Here is a 23889-nt window from a genome sequence, read left to right as displayed (position 1 = left end):
GCACTAATAAATGCATTGTAGCATTGCTTCAATAACAAAAACATATAGAAACATCTTGTATGTTTATCAATAGATGGTAAATAATTATACATTCATATTATGAATTTATGTGCAGCTATTAAAACAATTAAGATACATCTGAATGTGTTGATTTGGAAAGCTGACCAGAATATCTAGTTAAGCGAGAAAAGCATATTACAGAACAATATACATAATTTTTATCCCCTTTTGTTAAATATGTGTGTATGCATCGTCTCAAAGTACAGAAAAAGTATGGAAGGATTTAAGCTATGGTCATCATAGTAGTTAAAGAAGGGAAGGAAAGGAAGATGGTTCATCTTATTTTAAACACTTTTGTACTCTTTGGAATGTTTAAAAGAGCATTTTATAATTCAAATAAGTGAAAAATACTTTTTTAAAAAACAATAGAGACTACTTAAAGTTGGCCTGTAGCATCAGCAGGACATAAGATTTATGACTGTAATTACAGACCATGGAAATTTCATGGGGTTGTTACCACAATGAAAAGTCAAGCTTAAACAGTGAGGAAAGGATATTAATGCTGCTGTCAAAGTGAGCTTATTCACAGAATTCCTGTAAGTTATTATTCTATATATTAAAGACTACAGTTTTTGATTGAAGCCAAAATTGCCTAGCTTCCATGGTTACAAACATTTACATACTTGGGTCTAAGAACTGTATGGTAAAACAGACATTTTCAGGGTTTCCTAGAAATAAAAACAACTGATAATCTTTTCCAAATAATTAGACTAAAATGACAGAAACTGGGAGTCTATATATTCCTCACGTTGAAACTTTGCCATTGAAAGAAACATCTATGTGCTTGTCACCTATTAACAGTTTGTCTCCCATGTTAGCCAAGGGTGATACTGGTATCCTAGGTGTTCCCACATGAATGAGAGAGGTGGGGACTGTGAATTCCCTGTACTGACTATGTGACTGGGGAGGCCACAGCTTCTACTTCTCTTTACAAAGAAGGGAGGTTCACATAGCTTTGGAGCTGGGCATCTGGAGTCAGAAGACCTCTGTTCAAATCCTGGCCTACCACTTTTTGTATGACTTGGTTGCTAAGTCGATTTTCTCAATGGTGGTAACAGTACTTACATTTCATAAGACCATAAAGATAATTAAATGAGATAATGGGATTATCCCAGTATCTGGCACAGTATCCAGTATTTCCTTTATGCTCAGTGTAAGGTTTGTTCTCATATTTCTTGAAAATTTTGTGTTTTAACCAGTCTCACTGTAGACCTTGTTCCAGATAACACTGGAATTAGACAGAACTGAGTTCTAGTACTGGCTCTGGGACTTACTGTGTGACCTCAGGCAAGTCATTTAACCTCTCTGAACTTTCTCTATAAAAGGGATTCGGGGGGCGGAGCAAGATGGCCGAATAGGAACAGCTCCAGTCTCCAACTCCCAGCGCCAGCAACACAGAAGACCGGTGATTTCTGCATTTTCAACTGAGGTACTGGGTTCATCTCACTGGGGAGTGCCGGACGATCGGTGCTGGTCAGCTGCTGCAGCCCGACCAGCGAGAGCTGAAGCAGGGCGAGGCATCACCTCACCTGGGAAGCGCAAGGGGGAAGGGAATCCCTTTTCCTAGCCAGGGGAACTGAGACACACAACACCTGGAAAATCGGGTAACTCCCACCCCAATATTGCGCTTTAAGCAAACAGGCACACCAGGAGATCATATCCCACACCTGGCCGGGAGGGTCCCACGCCCACGGAGTCTCCCTCATTGCTAGCACAGCAGTCTGTGATCTACCAGCAAGGCAGCAGCAAGGCTGGGGGAGGGGCGCCAGCCATTGCTGAGGCTTAAGTAGGTAAACAAAGCTGCTGGGAAGCTCCAACTGGGTGGAGCTCACAGCAGCTCAAGGAAACCTGCCTGTCTCTGTAGACTCCACCTCTGGGGACAGGGCACAGCTACACAACAACAACAACAACAACAACAACAAAAAAGCAGCAGAAACCTCTGCAGACGCAAACGACTCTGTCTGACAGCTTTGAAGAGAGCAGTGGATCTCCCAACACAGAGGTTGAGATCTGAGAAGGGACAGACTGCCTGCTCAAGTGGGTCCCTGACCCCTGAGTAGCCTAACTGGGAGACATCCCCCACTAGGGGCAGTCTGACACCCCACACCTCACAGGGTGGAGTATACCCCTGAGAGGAAGCTTCCAAAGCAAGAATCAGACAGGTACACTCGCTGTTCAGAAATATTCTATCTTCTGCAGCCGCTGCTGCTGATACCCAGGCAAACAGGGTCTGGAGTGGACCTCAAGCAATCTCCAACAGACCTACAGCTGAGGGTCCTGACTGTTAGAAGGAAAACTATCAAACAGGAAGGACACCTACACCAAAACCCCATCAGTACATCACCATCATCAAAGACCAGAGGCAGATAAAACCACAAAGATGGGGAAAAAGCAGGGCAGAAAAGCTGGAAATTCAAAAAATAAGAGCACATCTCCCCCGGCAAAGGAGCGCAGCTCATCGCCAGCAACGGATCAAAGCTGGACGGAAAATGACTTTGACGAGATGAGAGAAGAAGGCTTCAGTCCATCAAATTTCTTAGAGCTAAAGGAGGAATTACGTACCCAGCGCAAAGAAACTAAAAATCTTGAAAAAAAAGTGGAAGAATTGACGGCTAGAGTAATTAATGCAGAGAAGTTCCTAAACGAAACGAAAGAGATGAAAACCATGACATGAGAAATACGTGACAAATGCACAAGCTTCAGTAACCGACTCGATCAACTGGAAGAAAGAGTATCAGCGATTGAGGATCAAATGAATGAAATGAAGCGAGAAGAGAAACCAAAAGAAAAAAGAAGAAAAAGAAATGAACAAAACCTGCAAGAAGTATGGGATTATGTAAAAAGACCAAATCTATGTCTGATTGGGGTGCCTGAAAGTGAGGGGGAAAATGGAACCAAGTTGGAAAACACTCTTCAGGATATCATCCAGGAGAACTTCCCCAACCTAGTAGGGCAGGCCAACATTCAAATCCAGGAAATACAGAGAACGCCACAAAGATACTCCTCGAGAAGAGCAACTCCAAGACACATAATTGCCAGATTCACCAAAGTGGAAATGAAGGAAAAAATCTTAAGGGCAGCCAGAGAGAAAGGTCGGGTTACCCACAAAGGGAAGCCCATCAGACTCACAGCAGATCTCTCGGCAGAAACTCTCCAAGCCAGAAGAGAGTGGGGGCCAATATTCAACATTCTTAAAGAAAAGAATTTTAAACCCAGAATTTCATATCCAGCCAAACTAAGTTTCATAAGTGAAGGAGAAATAAAATCCTTTACAGATAAGCAAATGCTTAGAGATTTTGTCACCACTAGGCCTGCCTTACAAGAGACCCTGAAGGAAGCACTCAACATGGAAAGGAACAACCGGTACCAGCCATTGCAAAAACATGCCAAAATGTAAAGACCATCGAGGCTAGGAAGAAACTGCATCAACTAACGAGCAAAATAACCAGTTAATATCATAATGGCAGGATCAAGTTCACACATAACAATCTTAACCTTAAATGTAAATGGACTAAATGCTCCAATGAAAAGACACAGACTGGCAAACTGGATAAAGAGTCACGACCCATCAGTCTGCTGTATTCAGGAGACCCATCTCACACGCAGAGACATACATAGGCTCAAAATAAAGGGATGGAGGAAGATTTACCAAGCAAATGGAGAACAAAAAAAAGCAGGGGTTGCAATCCTAGTCTCTGATAAAACAGACTTTAAACCATCAAAGATCAAAAGAGACAAAGAAGGCCATTACATAATGGTCAAGGGATCAATTCAACAGGAAGAGATAACTCTCCTAAATATATATGCACCCAATACAGGAGCACCCAGATTCATAAAGCAAGTCCTTAGAGACTTACAAAGAGACTTAGACTCCCATACAATAATAATGGGAGACTTCAACACTCCACTGTCAACATTAGACAGATCAACGAGACAGAAAGTGAACAAGGATGTCCAGGAATTGAACTCATCTCTGCAGCAAGCAGACCTAATAGACATCTATAGAACTCTCCACCCCAAATCAACAGAATATACATTCTTCTCAGCACCACATCGTACTTACTCCAAAATTGACCATATAATTGGAAGTAAAGCACTCCTCAGCAAATGTACAAGAACAGAAATTATAACAAACTGTCTCTCAGACCACAGTGCAATCAAACTAGAACTCAGGACTAAGAAACTCAATCAAAACCGCTCAACTACATGGAAACTGAACAACCTGCTCCTGAATGACTACTGGGTACATAACGAAATGAAGGCAGAAATAAAGATGTTCTTTGAAACCAATGAGAACAAAGATACAACATACCAGAATCTCTGGGACACATTTAAAGCAGTGTGTAGAGGGAAATTTATAGCACTAAATGCCCACAAGAGAAAGCAGGAAAGATCAAAAATTGACACTCTAACATCGCAATTAAAAGAACTAGAGAAGCAAGAGCAAACACATTCCAAAGCTAGCAGAAGGCAAGAAATAACTAAGATCAGAGCAGAACTGAAGGAGATAGAGACGCAAAAAACCCTCCAAAAAATCAATGAATCCAGGAATTGGGTTTTTGAAAAGATCAACAAAATTGACAGACCACTAGCAAGACTAATAAAGAAGAAAAGAGAGAAGAATCAAATCGATGCAATTAAAAATGATAAAGGGGATATCACCACCGACCCCACAGAAATACAAACTACCATCAGAGAATACTATAAACACCTCTACGCAAATAAACTGGAAAACCTAGAAGAAATGGATAATTTCCTGGACACTTACACTCTTCCAAGACTAAACCAGGAAGAAGTTGAATCCCTGAATAGACCAATAGTAGGCTCTGAAATTGAGGCAATAATTAATAGCCTACCAACCAAAAAAAGTCCAGGACCAGATGGATTCACAGCTGAATTCTACCAGAGGTATAAGGAGGAGTTGGTACCATTCCTTCTGAAACTATTCCAATCAATAGAAAAAGAGGGAATCCTCCCTAATTCATTTTATGAGGCCAACATCATCCTGATACCAAAGCCTGGCAGAGACACAACAAAAAAAGAGAGTTTTAGACCAATATCCCTGATGAACATCGATGCAAAAATCCTCAATAAAATACTGGCAAACCGGATTCAACAACACATCAAAAAGCTTATCCACCATGATCAAGTGGGCTTCATCCCTGGGATGCAAGGCTGGTTCAACATATGCAAATCAATAAACATAATCCAGCATATAAACAGAACCAAAGACAAGAACCACATGATTATCTCAATAGATGCAGAAAAGGCTTTTGACAAAATTCAACAGCCCTTCATGCTAAAAACGCTCAATAAATTCGGTATTGATGGAACGTACCTCAAAATAATAAGAGCTATTTATGACAAACCCACAGCCAATATCATACTGAATGGGCAAAAACTGGAAAAATTCCCTTTGAACACTGGCACAAGACAGGGATGCCCTCTCTCACCACTCCTATTCAACATAGTGTTGGAAGTTCTGGCTAGGGCAATTAGGCAAGAGAAAGAAATCAGGGGTATTCAGTTAGGAAAAGAAGAAGTCAAATTGTCCCTGTTTGCAGATGACATGATTGTATATTTAGAAAACCCCATTGTCTCAGCCCAAAATCTCCTTAAGCTGATAAGCAACTTCAGTAAAGTCTCAGGATACAAAATTAATGTGCAAAAATCACAAGCATTCTTATACACCAATAACAGACAAACACAGAGCCAAATCATGAATGAACTTCCATTCACAATTGCTTCAAAGAGAATAAAATACCTAGGAATCCAACTTACAAGGGATGTAAAGGACCTCTTCAAGGAGAACTACAAACCACTGCTCACTGAAATAAAAGAGGACACAAACAAATGGAAGAACATACCATGCTCATGGATAGGAAGAATCAATATTGTGAAAATGGCCATACTGCCCAAGGTAATTTATAGATTCACTGCCATCCCCATCAAGCTACCAATGAGTTTCTTCACAGAATTGGAAAAAACTGCTTTAAAGTTCATATGGAACCAAAAAAGAGCCCGCATCTCCAAGACAATCCTAAGTCAAAAGAACAAAGCTGGAGGCATCACGCTACCTGACTTCAAACTATACTACAAGGCTACAGTAACCAAAACAGCATGGTACTGGTACCAAAACAGAGATATAGACCAATGGAACAGAACAGAGTCCTCAGAAATAATACCACACATGTACAGCCATCTGATCTTTGACAAACCTGAGAAAAACAAGAAATGGGGAAAGGATTCCCTATTTAATAAATGGTGCTGGGAAAATTGGCTAGCCATCAGTAGAAAGCTGAAACTGGATCCTTTCCTTACTCCTTATACGAAAATTAATTCAAGATGGATTAGAGACTTAAATGTTAGACCTAATACCATAAAAATCCTAGAGGAAAACCTAGGTAGTACCATTCAGGACATAGGCATGGGCAAAGACTTCATGTCTAAAACACCAAAAGCAACGGCAGCAAAAGCTAAAATTGACAAATGGGATCTAATTAAACTAAAGAGCTTCTGCACAGCAAAAGAAACTACCATCAGAGTGAACAGGCAACCTACAGAATGGGAGAAAATTTTTGCAATCTACTCATCTGACAAAGGGCTAATATCCAGAACCTACAAAGAACTCCAACAAATTTACAAGAAAAAAACAAACAACCCCATCAAAAAGTGGGCAAAGGATATGAACAGACATTTCTCAAAAGAAGACATTCATACAGCCAACAGACATATGAAAAAATGCTCATCATCACTGGCCATCAGAGAAATGCAAATCAAAACCACAATGAGATACCATCTCACACCAGTTAGAATGGCGATCATTAAAAAGTCAGGAAACAACAGGTGCTGGAGAGGATGTGGAGAAATAGGAACACTTTTACACTGTTGGTGGGATTGTAAACTAGTTCAACCATTATGGAAAACAGTATGGCGATTCCTCAAGGATCTAGAACTAGATGTACCATATGACCCAGCCATCCCATTACTGGGGATATACCCAAAGGATTATAAATTATGCTGCTATAAAGACACATGCACACGTATGTTTATTGCAGCACTATTCACAATAGCAAAGACTTGGAATCAACCCAAATGTCCATCAGTGACAGATTGGATTAAGAAAATGTGGCACATATACACCATGGAATACTATGCAGCAATAAAAAAGGATGAGTTTGCGTCCTTTGTAGGGACATGGATGCAGCTGGAAACCATCATTCTTAGCAAACTATCACAAGAACAGAAAACCAAACACCGCATGTTCTCACTCATAGGTGGGAACTGAACAATGAGATCACTTGGACTCAGGAAGGGGAACATCACACACCGGGGCCTATCATGGGGAGGGGGGAGGGGGAAGGGATTGCACTGGGAGTTATACCTGATGTAAATGACGAGTTGATGGGTGCAGCAGACCAACATGGCACAAGTATACATATGTAACAAACCTGCACGTTATGCACATGTACCCTACAACTTAAAGTATAATAATAATAAATAAATTTAAAAAAAAAAAAAAAAGGGATTCATAATATTTACTGTGTAATGGCATTGTGAGTAGTAAGTATAATGCATGGTATCACTCATGGTGGTGATGATGATAGAGGTCTCTGACAGCTGCCATCAAGGACAGGCCTGCTTTGGTCATCTAGGTTAACATAGAGTTGAGGGATAGGTGGGCAACACAACCAAATGACCACTAAATTCAATGTGGGATTCTGGATTGGATCCTGGAAGAGAAAAGAGTAATTAATGGAAAAACTAGAGAAATCTGAATCAAATCTGTAGCCCAGTTAATAATATTATACCAATGCTAATTTCATAGTTTTAACAAATGCACCATGGTGAGGTAAGATGTTAACATTAACATCAGAGAAAAGCTACATGAGGGTATGCAGGAACTGTCTTTGCAGTATCTGCAACTTTTCTATAAATTTAAAATTATTTAAATTATTAAATATTAAATTATTTACATTTAAAATGATTCCAAAATTAAAAATTGTTTTTAAGAAATTACTCCTGTTTGAACAAGATGCATTTGTTGTTATTTCCCAGGCAACAAAAGGTTAGCCATGTTTTAATTATAAAATAATTCAAAGTAATACTCTAAATCAGTGAAGGGCTGCTGAGAAGGGTAATTTGCACCCTTCAGCTGAAAATGATACAATCTATTTGGAAAGTCATGTGTCAAGTGCCTTAAACTTCCTTATGTCTTCTAGCCCAGAATTCCCACCTTTAAGGAGATAACCTTAGAAAATAACTAGAGGATCATGCTGAGAATTATGTACTATATGAAACTTTGCCATTGTATAACTTGCCACAGTGAAATGTAGAAGCAATCTAACAGCAACATGGTTGAATAAATGATGGCACATTCATATGGTGTAATACTATAGCCATTAAAAGGGATATTTCAAAGAATATTTTATAAATAAGATAAATGCTTGTGACACAAAGTGAAAAAATAAGACATAAAATTTATATACATATAATCTGATTTCCATTTTTTTATGCTAACCCTGATTTGTGTTTATGTGTGAATTTTAATTTTTCTCTGCATGTTTATACTTTTCCTGAATTTCCTGCAATGTATTCCTTTTATAATGAGATTAAAAAGATTTTGTGTTTTTAGGGCAGAGGCACCACAGGTGCATGCATGGCCTAAGTTCCTGCTTGGCTGCAGGAGGTGTGGCGACCACAGCACATGCCACCTTCTGAGGCCATGCGGTACTTGACTCTCCCGGCACTGCCTTGCTTTTGAAGGCATCTAAAATCTCTCATTTTTTCCCACACCACATTTCACAGCTGGGTCATTCTGCTGAACTCAGCACAGGAGGACTCTCTCTCTCAGACTGGTTGGAAACTTTGGACACATTTGAAAACTGTCAACACAGTCTGTAAACACATCAGTTATAATGATTCTTTCCTAGGAACTTGACACACCCAGATGAACTCTCTTGTTATGACAGGAGAGAATTTCCTCTCAACATCTCCCTCATTTATTCAATACTCAAGAAATATCCATTGTGTGTCTGCCACACTAACAGGTGATGTGCTCAGCTCTGGGTATACAGTGATTAATAAACATTTCCACTGCTTTCATGAAGGTTACGCTCTACGAGGTAGAAAGACATTAAACGAGGGAACACACAACTAAATTTGTACTTACAAGGGGAAGTGACAACTATGAGATACAATAATTGATTTCTATTCCACTAGAGAAAATAAAGGGGCCTTAGTTTAAATGGATTAACAGAGGCCCCTCTGAAGAAATGACATGTGAGGGAAACTAAGGGAAGAATGTTCCAGGCAGGAAAGTGCAAAGCCATAAGGCAAGCAAGAGACTTGTGAATTCCAGGAGCAGAATAAAACCCAGTGTGGCTGGGGCGTTGTGAGTAATGGGATTGGAGGGATGGCTAGGACCACCATTGTCTTTGAGGAGATGGAAGGCAGAGAATAGATTTTGAAGAGACAAATGGCCATTAAGGTATGAAGCAAATGGATTTGGAAATCCTCTCACAAAACATCCTGAATGAGGGGCCAATGGTTACTTTGAGCCTAAGTGTGAATCCCCTCTGAAAAAGCATGCATATCATTCTATATCATTCTTATAAAACTTGGATAATCAAGGGTGAGAAATTTCAAAAGTTTATCTTAAAAACTTCAAGCAACAAGAAGTCACTTGAAGCTTTTAAAATAAGCTTTTGAAATTCTGTAATTTTTTTGTGACGAAACAACGTTTTTAAAATATGAGAGTTTCTGTGGGTTCTCAACTTGTGAGAAAGTAGAAATGTAATTTCAACATTCAACTGGAATAAGAACTGTATGATTTATGAGAAAAACAGTTTCTAAACATAAAGTTAATATAAAAACATGGCACTGGCACTACTGTAATGGCACGTAAAACAAATTATGGGCAAGCAAAAAGAAAAAAGAGAAAAAGATGCATGGGCATAACAGCAGGCTTTTTCTAAAATTAGAAAGATTAAGTTAACCAAAAATTGTAGGGTTAATTGTGAACACCAGTTTCTCACACACAAACACACACACGCACGCATACATGCACACACACATACACACAAACATTTAATGCTTGTTACATGTCATACCTACAATGACTCTTCCAGGTAATTTATTATCCTTACTTATAAACAGATCATGTAAAGGACAGTATGAAGAATGATTTCTATTTGCTTTTTCTTCAGATAGTGGCCTTTTATTTCAGTTACTACCTTTCAAATAATCTCTTGGAGTACCAAGGAACAGGCCTGATCCAGAGGTGAATCAGCTATTACCACTAAAAAGATGTCCCTGTACACCCCACCATGGTCCTCTCTATGGAAGGATAATCCAGAGAATCAGAAATGTACCCTCATGACAAAGAGAAGATCACCTAATTATTAACAGTTTGCTCAGTAATCAAAAGACAACAAAATAAAACAGAGGTCGCATAGCTTGCTGTACCTACTCAGAGCCACAGATTGTAATAGAGGAAAAGTTTTTCTAACTATGTGTGGTGATGCACACCTATAATCTCAGCTACTTGAGAGGCCAAGCTGAGGAATTGCTTACGCCCAAGAGTTCCAGACAAGCTTGGGCGACATAGCAAGACCTCCTCTCAAGAAATAAAAATAGAAGCTTTTGTGAACTCTAACTCATTATCTAATGGCATTGACCACCATTCACATTAAAAAGGAAATAGAGACACAACTCAAGATGGAAGAAAGTCAATGGAGCCTCAAAAAATCATCCCCACCAGAAGAGCTCCTCTGAGTGTGAGATTCGGATACGCCACAGACATAGCATTGAACCTCTTGAATAACTCCATAGAAATGTATTGCCAAACCTTAGATCTCACTTTAAAACCTGGCAGTTATTACGCCTTAAAGAAATCATGGGAAAGTTTCTCTTTCTGTTACTGGAATTTTTTTTCTTCAAATACAAGAAGGAAATAATAGTATAATCATTTCTCTTTACATACAACGCACAACCCAAAGAAGGGATACATTGTGAGGTTTCTACTAACATGGAGGTTATAGACACCTAATGCTAATTCTCCTCATCTGGTAATTGATGTTCAAGCTTCCTGTTTTCATCTCAAAATGTGTACTTAAAAAGAAAACCCCAGTATTAGGATTATTTCCCTCCAACAAGTAGACAAAATCAATCAACAATGAAATAGAATTTTTAAAGTTGTAAACCCATCATGTTAAGGTGCTTACACCAACAGCGTTACCTGCACACTGACCACAATGACCAAAGATGTGGCCATAGTAACTGCAAAGGACTGGTAATCAGCAATATGTTGCCCATCTTCTCCAGCCACGTTGTAAAAGGCCCCATAGGGGATGAAGAAAAGGGCTAATGAGGTGTAGATTCCATGTAACACGCAAATGAAAAATTTACGCTTGTTAAAAAGTAGATTCAGCTGTCCTGGTTCGTAGAGCTGGGGACAGTCCATGCTGTTCTGGTCACTCACATCCTGTAAACAGAGTGTAATTTCAGTGGAGAAGGATTAAAAAGAGTCAGAGAGGCCTTGTATTCCCTATCTTCAGAAATAGCAAATGCCTGTTTAAACATGTCCTAATATGCACTACTCACTGGGCCAGAACAGGACATTATCTTGTTTGTATTCCCACAATAAACCAGAAGATAATAAAATGATCTCTACTTTACAGAGAAGGAGCTTTAGTCTCCAAGAGAGATTCATGAGAGGTCACACAGCTCGTAAGTAGCAGGACCAGGGTTTGATTTGAGCCTAGCTATTTGGCTTCAAATTGAAGTTTCTTTCCTACACTCTCCTGCAGGCTGTCAGAAGCATTCATGCTCCCAGAATTCCAGCACATCATGAGCAGCCAATGGGCCCCAGAAGTTAATTGCCAAGGTAGTGAGTGGTAGTGACCAGGAGATGACAGCAGAGAGCTGTGGAGTCAGAACGGTCAAATCAGAGCTCATGACTTTGGAGGGAAGTGTGCAGGAAGAAGAGAGCAGAGAAAAGGGGAAACTGCATTTGGGATTCCAGGTGAGAAGGAGGCTGGGATGAGGATCCTACCCAGTGAGAACTTTAACAGCAGCTACCAGGTGTTCAGGACAAAGAAATAATATAGACAGAATGAGAAGGTTTGACACCAACCAGGTCCCAAGAGAAACTAAATGCTTCTCAAACCCAATACACAAATCGCCTGGGAAACAGATTGTGATTCAATAGGGCTGAGGGCCCAAGACTGCATTTCCAGCCATCTCCAAAGTAATGCTGATAACCACAGTGAGCACCAGAGCCAAATGCCAGAAAACCACCAGGAACATCAGAGGACCACAGGTGGAGGAGAAGTGGCAAAGTGGAAGCAACACAGGTGGTGAACTATTGTGGGAGAAGAACATTCCCCTTCCTGCTTGTGGGATGGCCCAGGTCTCCCAGGTCTCTCCAGAGTCCCATGGAAAAACACTGGCATATTCTCTTTAGAAAGTCCTGTTTCAAGATGCTTTTGGATGCTTGTTCCCCTAGTTCAGTGACCGAGGGTTACGTGCGCAGGCTTTGAAACAAGACAGTCATGAGCTCAATCCCTGGTAGCGGGTTTAGCTGGTGTGTTATCTTAAACCTGTTACTTACTCCACCCGAGCCTTGGTTTCCTCATGCCCAGAAATGCAAACACCACCACCTCCCTCATGGAACTATCGCCATGATTAAACCAGTATGTAAAGTATTTAGTAGAGTTCTTGCCACATCACAAGTAATGAATATGCCAGATGCTTCTATAAATAATTAATAAAATAATGATAATAACAATAGCAATAATGTAGCAACCTCAAAGTTAGGAGGCCTGGTTCTAGGCTTAGCTGTGTCGCTTATTGGCAGTGTGGCTTTAGGGAAATGACCCTCCAAGGCTTGGTATCTGCCTTAAAAAATGAGCAGATCTGTTGACGATTGCTGAGGCCTGTCCGGCATAGCATTCCACAATCCTGTGATCTGTTTAAGGGCCGAGGTTGACAAAGCAGGAAAGGAGAGGAGCAGACACTCAACTTGATGGTAATAGGAAGCCTTATTATATTTTTTTTTTTGAATTGCACAACCACCATCTTTTCCCAGAAACTGCTTTATTTTTATTATTTTATTCCACATTCTGGGCAGCTACAAAGCTCCAAGAAAAGAAACACTTGTAAACATGGGCACTGAGAAATGAATGTGCTTAATCCTTTACATCTAAGGTCTGCAGAAGTTCATTACTTTTTGTATAATTCCACAAAATATGCCTTTCGCAAACTGCCCTTTTCACGTATGAGAAGAGAGACTACAACTGACTACAAAGCCAGCCGAATGGGAGACTGGAGTGAGCTCATAATGTGAAGATTTATATTTTGCAATAGAGAGCTTTGGGCCAGAAAATGAAGCCTAGCAAACAGGTCTAACAATAGCCTGGAGAAAATCTGGTCTCCTTAAAAATACTTTTTTTAAAAAAACAAAAATCCTTTTTGAAAATAAGACACTCTAATTGTGCCACGGAAATTCCACTGGCTAGTCTTTCACTTCCCCACAGGCAGCCAGAGTTTTTCCCCTTCCCAGGAAGTCCCTTCCAAGGCTCTGAGTATGCCAAGGATCTACCATTTTTGTGATTGATTCTCTCCTTTCTCCCCACTCAAGCACTTTGATGCTGGGACAAAAGAAATCCATGCTTTTTCTTTCCATGGCTATGGGGCTTCTCGTCCTCCTCTTCCACTGGCAGACTGCTCTTCTAGTCTGTGGCTCCTTTCTGAGCTGTGTGTAACAAGGAAGTCTCACTGCAGATGTTAGCCCCCTGTGTTCCAACCTAGCTCCATGATATTCTATCCTTGCATGGTTCTTTATAAGCTCTCAGAGGCTAAGGCAGCATTTCCCTGTGTGTGAACCACACACACTAGTTCTAAGACATATTAATTGATAGGTGCTATATGAAAGCAAAAAAAAGTAAAGTACAGTCATAGAAGTTTGGGAAATGCTGGGTTAAAATGAAGTTAAAGAGATTACTTTGTACAGGACTTCTACAGCCTTTAGAACAATATAGGGGTTACGAATCTCTAAGAGGAGAGTAACCAACTTTTATCAAATAATGCTTTCGGGGAAGCTAGGGTTCAAGGGTGAGGAAGGCACAGTGGACCTGAAAGCATTTGTGATCCATACAAAAGCAACTAAAACAACTGCATTCCTAAGGCTTCTACTTAGAATTGTGTCTTCTACTTAGAACCCACAAAAAACCAAAAGGCATAAAAGAGAAACTAAGTTATAAAGATGGAAAAAACCTACCTGGTCAAAAATCCCCATGGCTAAAACAGGCAGTGATGTGTAAACAATGTTAAAAAGGGTGATGAACCACTGGTCATAAACAGTCTGAAAAGAAATATAACATATAAATGAGAAAGACCATCCATAGTAGTGAGAATATTCACGTTTAAGTCATGAAAATATTCACCTTCAGGTTAAATAACCAGGTTTTCTGAGGTAAGTGGGAGTTGACTTTTGGAATCAGACAAATATGAGTTCTCTCCTGGACCTGCCTCTTATCAACTCTGCTGCCTTAATGGGATACTAGATCTCTCTAAATAGCAATTTCATTATCTCTAAAGTGGTGTATACCCTTCCTGCAGCATGGCAGTGAGGACAATAATACATGCAGTACCCCTAACATAGTGCGGGACACGTATGAGCCCCCTGACCCTGTGGTGGGTTGCTATTTCATTCTCCAGGCTTTCAGTGGCTTGTAATGAGTCCAATTATCTGACCTAAGTGGTAAACAAAGGAGTCACTAAAATCTTCAGAGATAAATACAGTAATGAGCCTGTTATTTCTATCCTGTTTTAAAATGGAGAGGTTTTTGCGGGGGAGTGGTTTAAAGTAAGATGGGCATGGAGCTACATGCTCACTATACTGGGCATAAACAAGCAAAACAATAAAAATATCCCCTCACACCTTTGTAGAGTAATTACACAAGAATTCCCTGCATGGGCCTCACTAAAAGTCAATGAGGCATGTGGAGCAGGCATATATCCCCATTTTGCCAGTGAGTACACACAGATGTGGAAACAGAACCTTTCAGTTACAGAGCTTATTACGGACAAAAGCAAAAATTAAAATCCAGGTCTTCAGCTGCTAACCAATGCCCCTTTTACCACTCCATCATTCATTCACTTATTCATTCATTCAATATTTACTGATAAACCGCTATGTGCTAAGCATTAGGTTCTAGTCAATGATAATTCAGCATGATCAATCAAATAAAAATTCCTCACAAAATGTACATTCTAATGCAAAGGGAAGGGAAAGACAATAAACAAGATCAAATTTACAGAGAGCAGGAGGACTGTGTGAGTAAATTAGAAGGTAGTAAGTGCTAGAGAGGAAAGGGGATAGGGAATGTGGGAGGGCTGTAATTGTAATACAGGGACTGGAGAAAGTCTCACTGAGAAGTGAATTTGAGATAAGATCTGAAGGAAATGGGCCTAACATGCAGCTTTCTGAAACAGCTGGAAATGCTGGGACATCCAGCATTCCATACTGCAAGTAGGCCCCATGAAACAATCCTAAGGCAAGAAAGCATCCACTGCGCTCAGAGAACAGCAAGGTGGGCTGTTTGGGTAGAGCAGAGTGACCTGTAGGAAGAATAATGGATGTCAGGAGGTAAGAAGAACAATCCTATGTAACTAAACATGGCTTATTACCTAAGAGAAAGTAGAAGACATCAGAGGACTTTAAGCAAAAGAGCAACCTGGTCTTATTTACATTTTAACAGGATCACTCTGGATGCTATGCCAAGAAGCAACTGAAGAGAGAGGTGGAAGTGGGAAAGCTTAACACTCAGAGTAACCGTTTCTAATAACGAATTTTAAGTTCTGTGCATGGTAACTCCCCTTTGTTACTCTCTGATTCCTATTTTCATCATCTGGTCTAAACCCAGCTGTAAGGATTTAGAAAGAGGGACTATATCCAATGACATGCTGATAAATGTTTAACAAGAGACTAAAAAAAAAAAAAAAAAAGCCTTGATTTGTAGCGTTTGCCAATTTCCATGGTGTAAATATTCCTCCATGACTGATTTCAAGCAGTGATGCCACTGAATGTGGAGTTGAGACATATTCACCATTATACAGTATTTATACAATACAGACCCAATATAATCTCAAGAGCATAAATAGTAAAACATGGGAAAATAATTAGGAAGGGATTCATTTTGAGTATATTAACTGTCTTTTGTTTTTAATATAACTTAAATTGTACATTTACATAATATAACTTTTAATAATGGCTGTATTTAACCACTGGCTCACAAAATTCCTGAAGATTTAACAATCAGCTTTTGTGAATCAGTATGGGCCAGTTCCAAGATACCACAGCCTAGGTCCATGCCGGGAGCAAAGTGGTAAAAGACAGCAGAAGCCACCTGAAGGATAATGCACTCAACGTGGCATGAGAGAACTTGCAGAAGGGCAGGGCAGTAGTCCACTAGTCACGCAACCATGAGAACAGACTGGAAAAGCTGGCTGGCACTCCCTGGAACCCCCCTGGGTATTTAGCAGAGGTATCTGAAAGAAGCCTGAATTTATCGTACATGATAGGGGGCACGTACCAAAATAATTGATTCATACCAAACCTCCTGCTGAAGATAACGAAAAAAGTTGAGAAAAAACAAAAGTATCTTCATCAAAGTATCAGTGAACTAACAAGGCAGTGGGGAATGACTGGTCAAGATCAAAAAGAGAATTAGAACTTAATAACTATCTCAAGGCCTAGGATAAGGCTATTCTTCTCCAGACTCTATATTTATTTCCTTATACCAGCTGTTGAGGATAGAATGAAGGCCTGATATTTTCTGGGTTAGCCAACTATCCTGCTATGACAGAGTCTGTGACCTCACTGCTGGGAGGCTGCCTTTGGGTCCCAGCCCGGAGTAGGAAGGGTTTCATCATGATCTCTACCCTATGGGCACTGAACCTTCTCCCTTCAGCCCAGGAAACTATTGAAGGCACAGCTCAGTCTGTGAATTGCCCCCTGTAGATAATCAACACTCCCAAGGTACATGGTTCAGAGCAGTGTGACCCTACAGGGTCCCAGCCCAGAGCAGCAGTTGTGACAGGGTCCCAGTATCCAATTCCTATCTATCCTCAAGAGTCTACCAAAACTGCAGCTCAGCCTCTGTATCTCCCTTCTGATGAGTGAATGTGTCCAACCCTACTTCTAGATACATATGTTCACAAATGTCTATCTTGGTGCAGCAGGATACACATAAAAATACTCATAGCAGCTACTGGTCGTAATAGTCCCCAAACATCAAGTATGGGATAAAGATATTATCACCTATCGATACAACAGAATACTGTAGAATAATGAAAAGCAAAGAATTCTAACTATATCCAAAAACATAAATGAATAAAAACTACACATAATATTGAGCAAAAGAAGCCAGATACAAAGGTATAATTGCATTTAAATACAGTGCGAAAGTATGAAAATCTACTCCTATGTTGTTCTGGAACTCCTAATCATATAGTAAAATTATAAAACAGAAGAAACGTGACTATAAGATGGCAGGGTAATGGTCACCTCTAGAGGATTGGAAAAGAGGTCTCAAGGAAAAACCGGGGAGCTCTTGAGTGTTTGGAAATGTTATATTTATCGCAGTGGATCATGGTACATGGGTGCTCATTTCATAACAATTTAAGCTGATATTTACATACTTTTTAATATATTTGTTAAACTTTGCAAATAATAAAAAAATTAAAAATTAAACATGTGACCTTATTTTATAGTTATAGCCCAGTGAGACTTCAGAAAGTAGGAAGATACCAAAAATCCTGATGCCCAGGCCACACCCCAGGCCAGTTAAATCAGTATCTCTGGGAGAAGGATCTAAGTTTTGGTCATTTTAAATTTTTCCCAGGTAATTCCAATGTGACACCAAGATTGGGAATTACACTCACTTTCTTTCTTTTTTTTTTTTTTTAAATCAGAGCAGCTGACACAAATCCTCAACCCGTTGATGATGGCATCTGACAGTTTCAGCTATTAAGAAGAGAGAAAGAATCTGAGAAATTATGGCATACTCAACTGTGGACAGCTGAGTCTGGCACAGTGTGCCCTCATCATCACAAACAGGCTCACATTACAAGCTACACTTATTCGACAACTATCAGCATTTGTCAACTGGCACCCAGATTTGAAGCCTCATTTCACAACTGGAGCAAGAGAGGACAGGAAGGAAAAATCAGAATAAGGTTTCAATGAGTTTCTGCAAATTCTCAGAAATCAGTGTCACAATAACAAAAAGAAAAAAAATAGCTGATATTTACTAAACATCTACTTTGTGCCATTTTAAGTGCTTTACATATAGCGTCTCATTAAATTTTAACAACCCCATGAGGTAGGTACTGTTAACAGTTCTCAGTTTATAAATGGGAAAACTGAGGGCTATCAAGGTTAGGAGATGGCTCAATGCCATACCTTAAATGCAAAGGTTTTCTCCAGGATGTGCTTATTTCACATTGCATGCCTGTATCAAAATATCTCATGTACCTAATAAATACATACACCTACTATGTACCCACAATTTTTTAATTATATTTTTAAAAACCCAAAGGGGAAGAAAAGGTTTTCCAAGTGTAGTTCAGAACCTTTTAGGGGATCCATAATGTCAAAACTATTTTCAGAATAATACAAAAAGTTATGTATTTACCCTTTCACCCCATTCTCTCATGAGTGTATATGATATGTGACATCACAGCTGGCTGAATGCAGGTGATATAAGAACCCAGGTGTTTCCTATTATGTTAACTAGTTTTACAAAAGTGTGAAACAATGGCATTCTTCCCATTAACTTGTTTTTGTTTCAGAAAATATAAGCATTTTTCTTAAAAATATGTTACTTTTGTAAACGTGTCATGGGTTCACCATTTTTTTAACAAATTAATAAAAGTGTTTAGATTTTTTTCTTCATTTTCATTCCTAAGATGATAAATATTGATAGTGGGGTCCTGAGATCACAAAGTTTTGAGAACTGTCAGCCAAGCAAGTGTCAGAGCCAACTCCAAGCCTATGAACTTTAGTGCCCACAACATTGACCACTGCATGAAACCACCTCTCTCAATCAGTGGTGTCATTTGGAAAGTTTCCTTGGCCTGGCATGGTGGCTCATACCTGTAATCTCAACACTTTGGGGGGTCGAGGCTAGTGGATCACTTGAGCTCAGGAGTTCAAGACCAGCCTTGGCAACATGGTGAAAACCTCTCTACCAAAAATACAAAAAATTGGCTGGTCGTAGTGGTGTGCACCTGTGGTCCTGGCTACTAGGGAGGCTGAGGCAGGAGAATCACTTGAATGTGGGAGGCAGAGCCTGCAGTGAGCCGAGATCACACCACTGCACTCTAGCCTGGGTGACAGAAGTGAAACCCTGTCTCCAAAAAAAAAAAATAAGTTTTCTTGAAGGCTTTTTCCCTCACCTTGTCTAACATAATTGAGAGCATACAATAAACACAATTTTATATGCTGTTTTTGGCATTTAAAACAGGGCTCCCCAACAGCCTTTAACAGTCCATAGCCTGTCACCACCTGCGGCACAACAGGTGAGCGGCAGGCAAGCCAGCCTGAGCTCCACCTCCTATCATATGAGCAGCTGCATAAGATTCTCATAGGAGCATGAACCCTATTGTGAACTGTGCATGCCAGTTCTATGCCTGATGATCTGAGGTGGAACAGTCTCATCCCAAAACCATCCCCCGTCTGTGGAAAATTGTCTTCCATGAAACCATCCCCTGGTACCAAAAAGATTGGGGACCACTGATTTAAAATAACAACATTAGCATTGACCTGGCTTAAAACCCTCTAACGGCTTTCCATTTTACTTGGAAAGAATCCAGACTCCCTATTCATCATGTCCTAAGAGCCCTTCCTGGTCCCCTGCCTGCCAGCCTCTTCAACTTCACCTCCCAACGTTCTCACCCTCCCTCACCTAGCTGAGGCTTCGCTGATGGGCTTTCTCCAACTTAATCGGCTCATTCCTGCCTCAGGACATTTGCATTGGCTGTGCCCTCTGCCTGGAACACTTTAATCCCAAGGTATTCATATGGAAGTTTCCTCTGAACACTTGGGTCACAGTTCCAGTGTCACCTCACCCTCTCAATGAGACCTTTTACATTACCAAGTTCTTTCTTAACAATTCTGATATTATCTTACTGATTTATTTCTTTATTATCTGTCTTCATCCCACTAGAATATAATCTCCATGAAAACAGAAATTTACTCACAACTACAATTTTAATGCCCAGAGCAGGATCTAGCCATTGGTAGATACTCTACAAATATTTGTTGACTATAGGTGCTCTATAAATACTTGTTGAATTAATTATTTTACAACTTTTTAGTAAATGCTACATATTTAACTTTCTACTAGGCATTTTCCCACAGATGCACCATAGATTCAAACTCAATATATCAAGACGAGAGCTCATCCTCATACTACCTTAACCAGTTGCCCCTCCTGGGTTTCCTATACCAGTATCTGATACCATCACATCCACCCCAGCATCCAAATCAGAAATCTGAGATTTCTCCCTCTCTCCAACACACCATATCAAATCACTCCCCAAATACCTGACGGCTTGTGTTCCTGCCCAAGCTATGCTTCACTTCTGGAACTTTCCTCCTGTTGTCCCCTCTGCTGGGATGCCCATCCTCTTACTTCTTATCTGCTTCAATATGTTTGATCCTGGAAGGGTCAGCATGGGATGCGGGGGTGAGGAGGTCTTCCAGGAAGACTTTCTGAGCCCTGGCCACTCCCTACCTCCGTGAGTGGCTTGCAGACCACTCATCGGTAGTTCCATGATGCCCCCATACCTCACTGCTTCTTAACTACTGACTTACAATTATTTATATGCTGGTTCCCAGCCCCGTCTCACAAGACTGCGAGCTACTTGAGAGCGGGTAATCTAACTGACCTATGGGGGCCAAGAACCAAACTCAGCACCTGCTCAATAAAAGGAAGCTGGTGTCTTAAGGGTAAAGGAGTCAGCAGACAGCTGTGTGGACTTGAGTAGGATACTGAATCTCTTTGAGTCTTGGTTTCCTCAGCTATATAATCAGGATTACAGGGAGGCTGTGAGTATTCGATGAAATGAGGTAAATGCCCCTACAGCACCTGAAAGACAGTGCTCAATAAGTGAGCACTATATGATGGAAGGAAGAAAGGAGGGAGGACAGGGGGAGCATGCAAGGATCCAAGCTTCAAGCGATGTGTTTAATGAGTAAATAAAAAGGTACATTTTCATGCTAATTATGTTTTTACAAAAATAGAAATCTTTATTGAGACAATTAACCATAGATATTTATTTCTATAATAAACTATGGTAGCCATGAGATCAGTATAACATCAGAACAAGATTTAAAGAAAAATTAGTACCTTGGTACAATTACTTTCTTCATGAATACTTAATTATATCAATCACTGTTCACTCTAATTATGGTTTTTATCTCAGGATCTACCAAAATGTGTTAACCTGAGTCCTTTACCTTAGAAACCAAATTTGCCAGTTATGGGCATTGGCTTAGCACAGTTTAGACTTCAGGGTCTTTCACAGAAATTAAGGCTACAAGCAATATTTTGTTTTTTTTTTTTTTTTTTTTTTGAGACGGAGTTTCGCTCTTTTGCCCAGGCTGGAGTGAAGTGGCATGATCTCAGCTCACTGCAACCTCCGCCCCCCGGGTTCAAGCAATTCTCCTGCCTCAGCCTCCCAAGTAGCTGGGATGACAGGCGCCTGCCACCATGCCTGGCTAATTTTTGTATTTTTAGTAGAGACGGGGTTTCACCATGTGGCCAGGCTGGTCTTGAACTCCTGACCTCAGGTGATCCACCTGCCTCGGCCTCCCAAAGTGCTGGGATTACAAGCATAAACCACTACTCCCGGTCAAGCAATGTTTCTTCTACAACAGGTTTCTGTTCAAGAATCCTTGCAAGAGATCTGCAGCTACTCAAATAGCTATTCTAGTAAATGCCCCCCTTCTTCTTGCGGTCCTTAAATCCCCTTGGAAAAATTTTAAGTCCCCCTTCCGGTGACTAGGACTAGCTGAGAGGGGCACACGAGCCCCGATCAACCTCCCTGTTTCTCCCCTTCCAAGCATGCTCAGACATTTTACCACCTCTTCTTCCTTCCCAACCCACCCAACACAGGTTGATCAGATGCCCTGAAGAGAGGGGAGGGTGGGAGTTGAGGGGTGAGGATTCTTTTCAGATTTCTAGGCTGACACTCTGATTTTGGGCGACTCAAATTGTTTCTATGAAAGGAGTCCCACAAAAAAATCTTTTCCCTAGGGCACCTGTACTCACAGGGGAAGCCACGCCACCTCTGCCTCCGAAATATTTGTTCCCTATCTCCAATATTCTGAACAAGAGAGAAAAGCCATGCTACTACAAGATGTCACAGGTCTGTTTAAAATCCTATAAGTGTCTCTTCACAGATCAGAAAAAAAAAAGAGGGAGGAGAGTTCATTTTTCCAACTTCACTGTTTTTCTATTTAAGGAAAGCTTCTCCTTGCTCCCTTCTTTATGGGAGCAATTTATCAGCCTTATCAACCATTTTATAAAGTTAAAAATACTCCAGCTACAAATTACAATCTAAAAACAGCTTGGAGAACACAAAACCTGTGATTTATAGAATGACACATTTAAATAAACCTTAATAAAGTTCTTAAACAGCTACAAAAGGCTTTCTGCTCTTTCTGCTCGACCACTGGCCGAGCTCCTTGTTCAAATAACAAGATGAACTTACTACCTCTTTGGAGATATGTATCCCCCTTTTCCTATGTGTTGCAGAGGAAACCTATCTAATGACCTTTTGGGGGCCTTAAAAAGCATTTGTCATTTAAAGAAAACACACTGTGGAATAAATACGAGGCGCTTAGCCTCAGCACATCTGTGATTGATTTGTGTAATTAGTAAAAACCAGCTCGCGGCATCCAGGAGGAGTGACCCAGGCCTGAACACTCGTCCAGTTCTGGACTTTCCCCAGAGCACATCTGGAAGGTGAGGGGGAGCAGAACTGCCATGCCAGGTGGAGATGGGCTCACAGGTAACCAAATCCATGAAGTCATCAAAGCCTTAAGATTAGTCGCACTCTTTCATGTCACTTTCCAAACTTTTTGTTGTTTTATTATACTGTTTGACAGAACTAAAGTTTTTCCAGCCTTGACAAGATAATTGCTTCCATATCACAGTAGAATTGAAGAAAAAAAAAAAAAACCATACACAGCCCTGTATCTCACTGACAATGATAAATTGTTATCAGATAATATCATCTCACAAGTACACAGTACCAGTAGTTGCATAGTTTTGAGCATGAATTTTCTAAATAGGACCTCAACCAATTTTTTTTTAAATTTAGCTGTATTCTTGGTGGGGGACAGTTCCTCTTTATGAAAAGTCCTGAGGGCATAGGGTGCTTTTAAAATAAGTTACAGGTATAAATAGTGACTCCAAACCCACAGTGAACTCCACAAAACTCATATGGGTTTCAATAATAGATTGGGATAAGGCATGTCCTTAAAAGGCACCCATGATTCAGTTTAGAGACTTAGTCTCCTTTATCCAAATGTCTCTGGTCCAGAAATCTGGCTGGAAATCTCATTAGAACAAATTTAATTTAATTTGTTTCTCAGTGGCAGTTGAGTTGGAGCATTTGCCAGCAGAAGGTGTCCTCAAGCTTCCAGATGATTCTACAAAACAGTTTGCCTAGGGACAGGCCCGCCCCTCCCACAGCACTAAGCTATGACACTCCGCACAAGACATGAAGTCTCTTTCAATAGAGGGCTCATTT

General features: G+C 40.4%; 1 protein-coding gene and 1 long non-coding RNA gene across 2 annotated transcripts in view; one reads left to right on the top strand and one right to left on the bottom strand.

Moving 5' to 3' along the window:
- Positions 1-23889, bottom strand: part of LOC101023626 (probable phospholipid-transporting ATPase IM) — a 271533-nt gene that overhangs the window by 11542 nt on the left and 236102 nt on the right. The window contains exons 25-26 of the mRNA XM_009210142.4: positions 14342-14425; positions 11300-11545 (exon numbers count right to left, since the gene is read on the bottom strand). Of these exons, the coding sequence (XP_009208406.2) occupies positions 11300-11545; positions 14342-14425 (330 nt within the window). The remainder of the gene's footprint in view (positions 1-11299; positions 11546-14341; positions 14426-23889) is intronic.
- On the top strand, positions 12329-18382 carry LOC116275847. Its single transcript, XR_004185164.1, has 3 exons — positions 12329-12416; positions 15825-15933; positions 18040-18382. It is a non-coding gene; the product is annotated as an uncharacterized LOC116275847 (long non-coding RNA).

The sequence above is a fragment of the Papio anubis genome, chromosome 7, assembly GCF_008728515.1.
Source record: "Papio anubis isolate 15944 chromosome 7, Panubis1.0, whole genome shotgun sequence".
NCBI classification, from domain to species: domain Eukaryota; kingdom Metazoa; phylum Chordata; class Mammalia; order Primates; family Cercopithecidae; genus Papio; species Papio anubis.
This window is presented reverse-complemented; position numbering and strand designations above follow the sequence as displayed.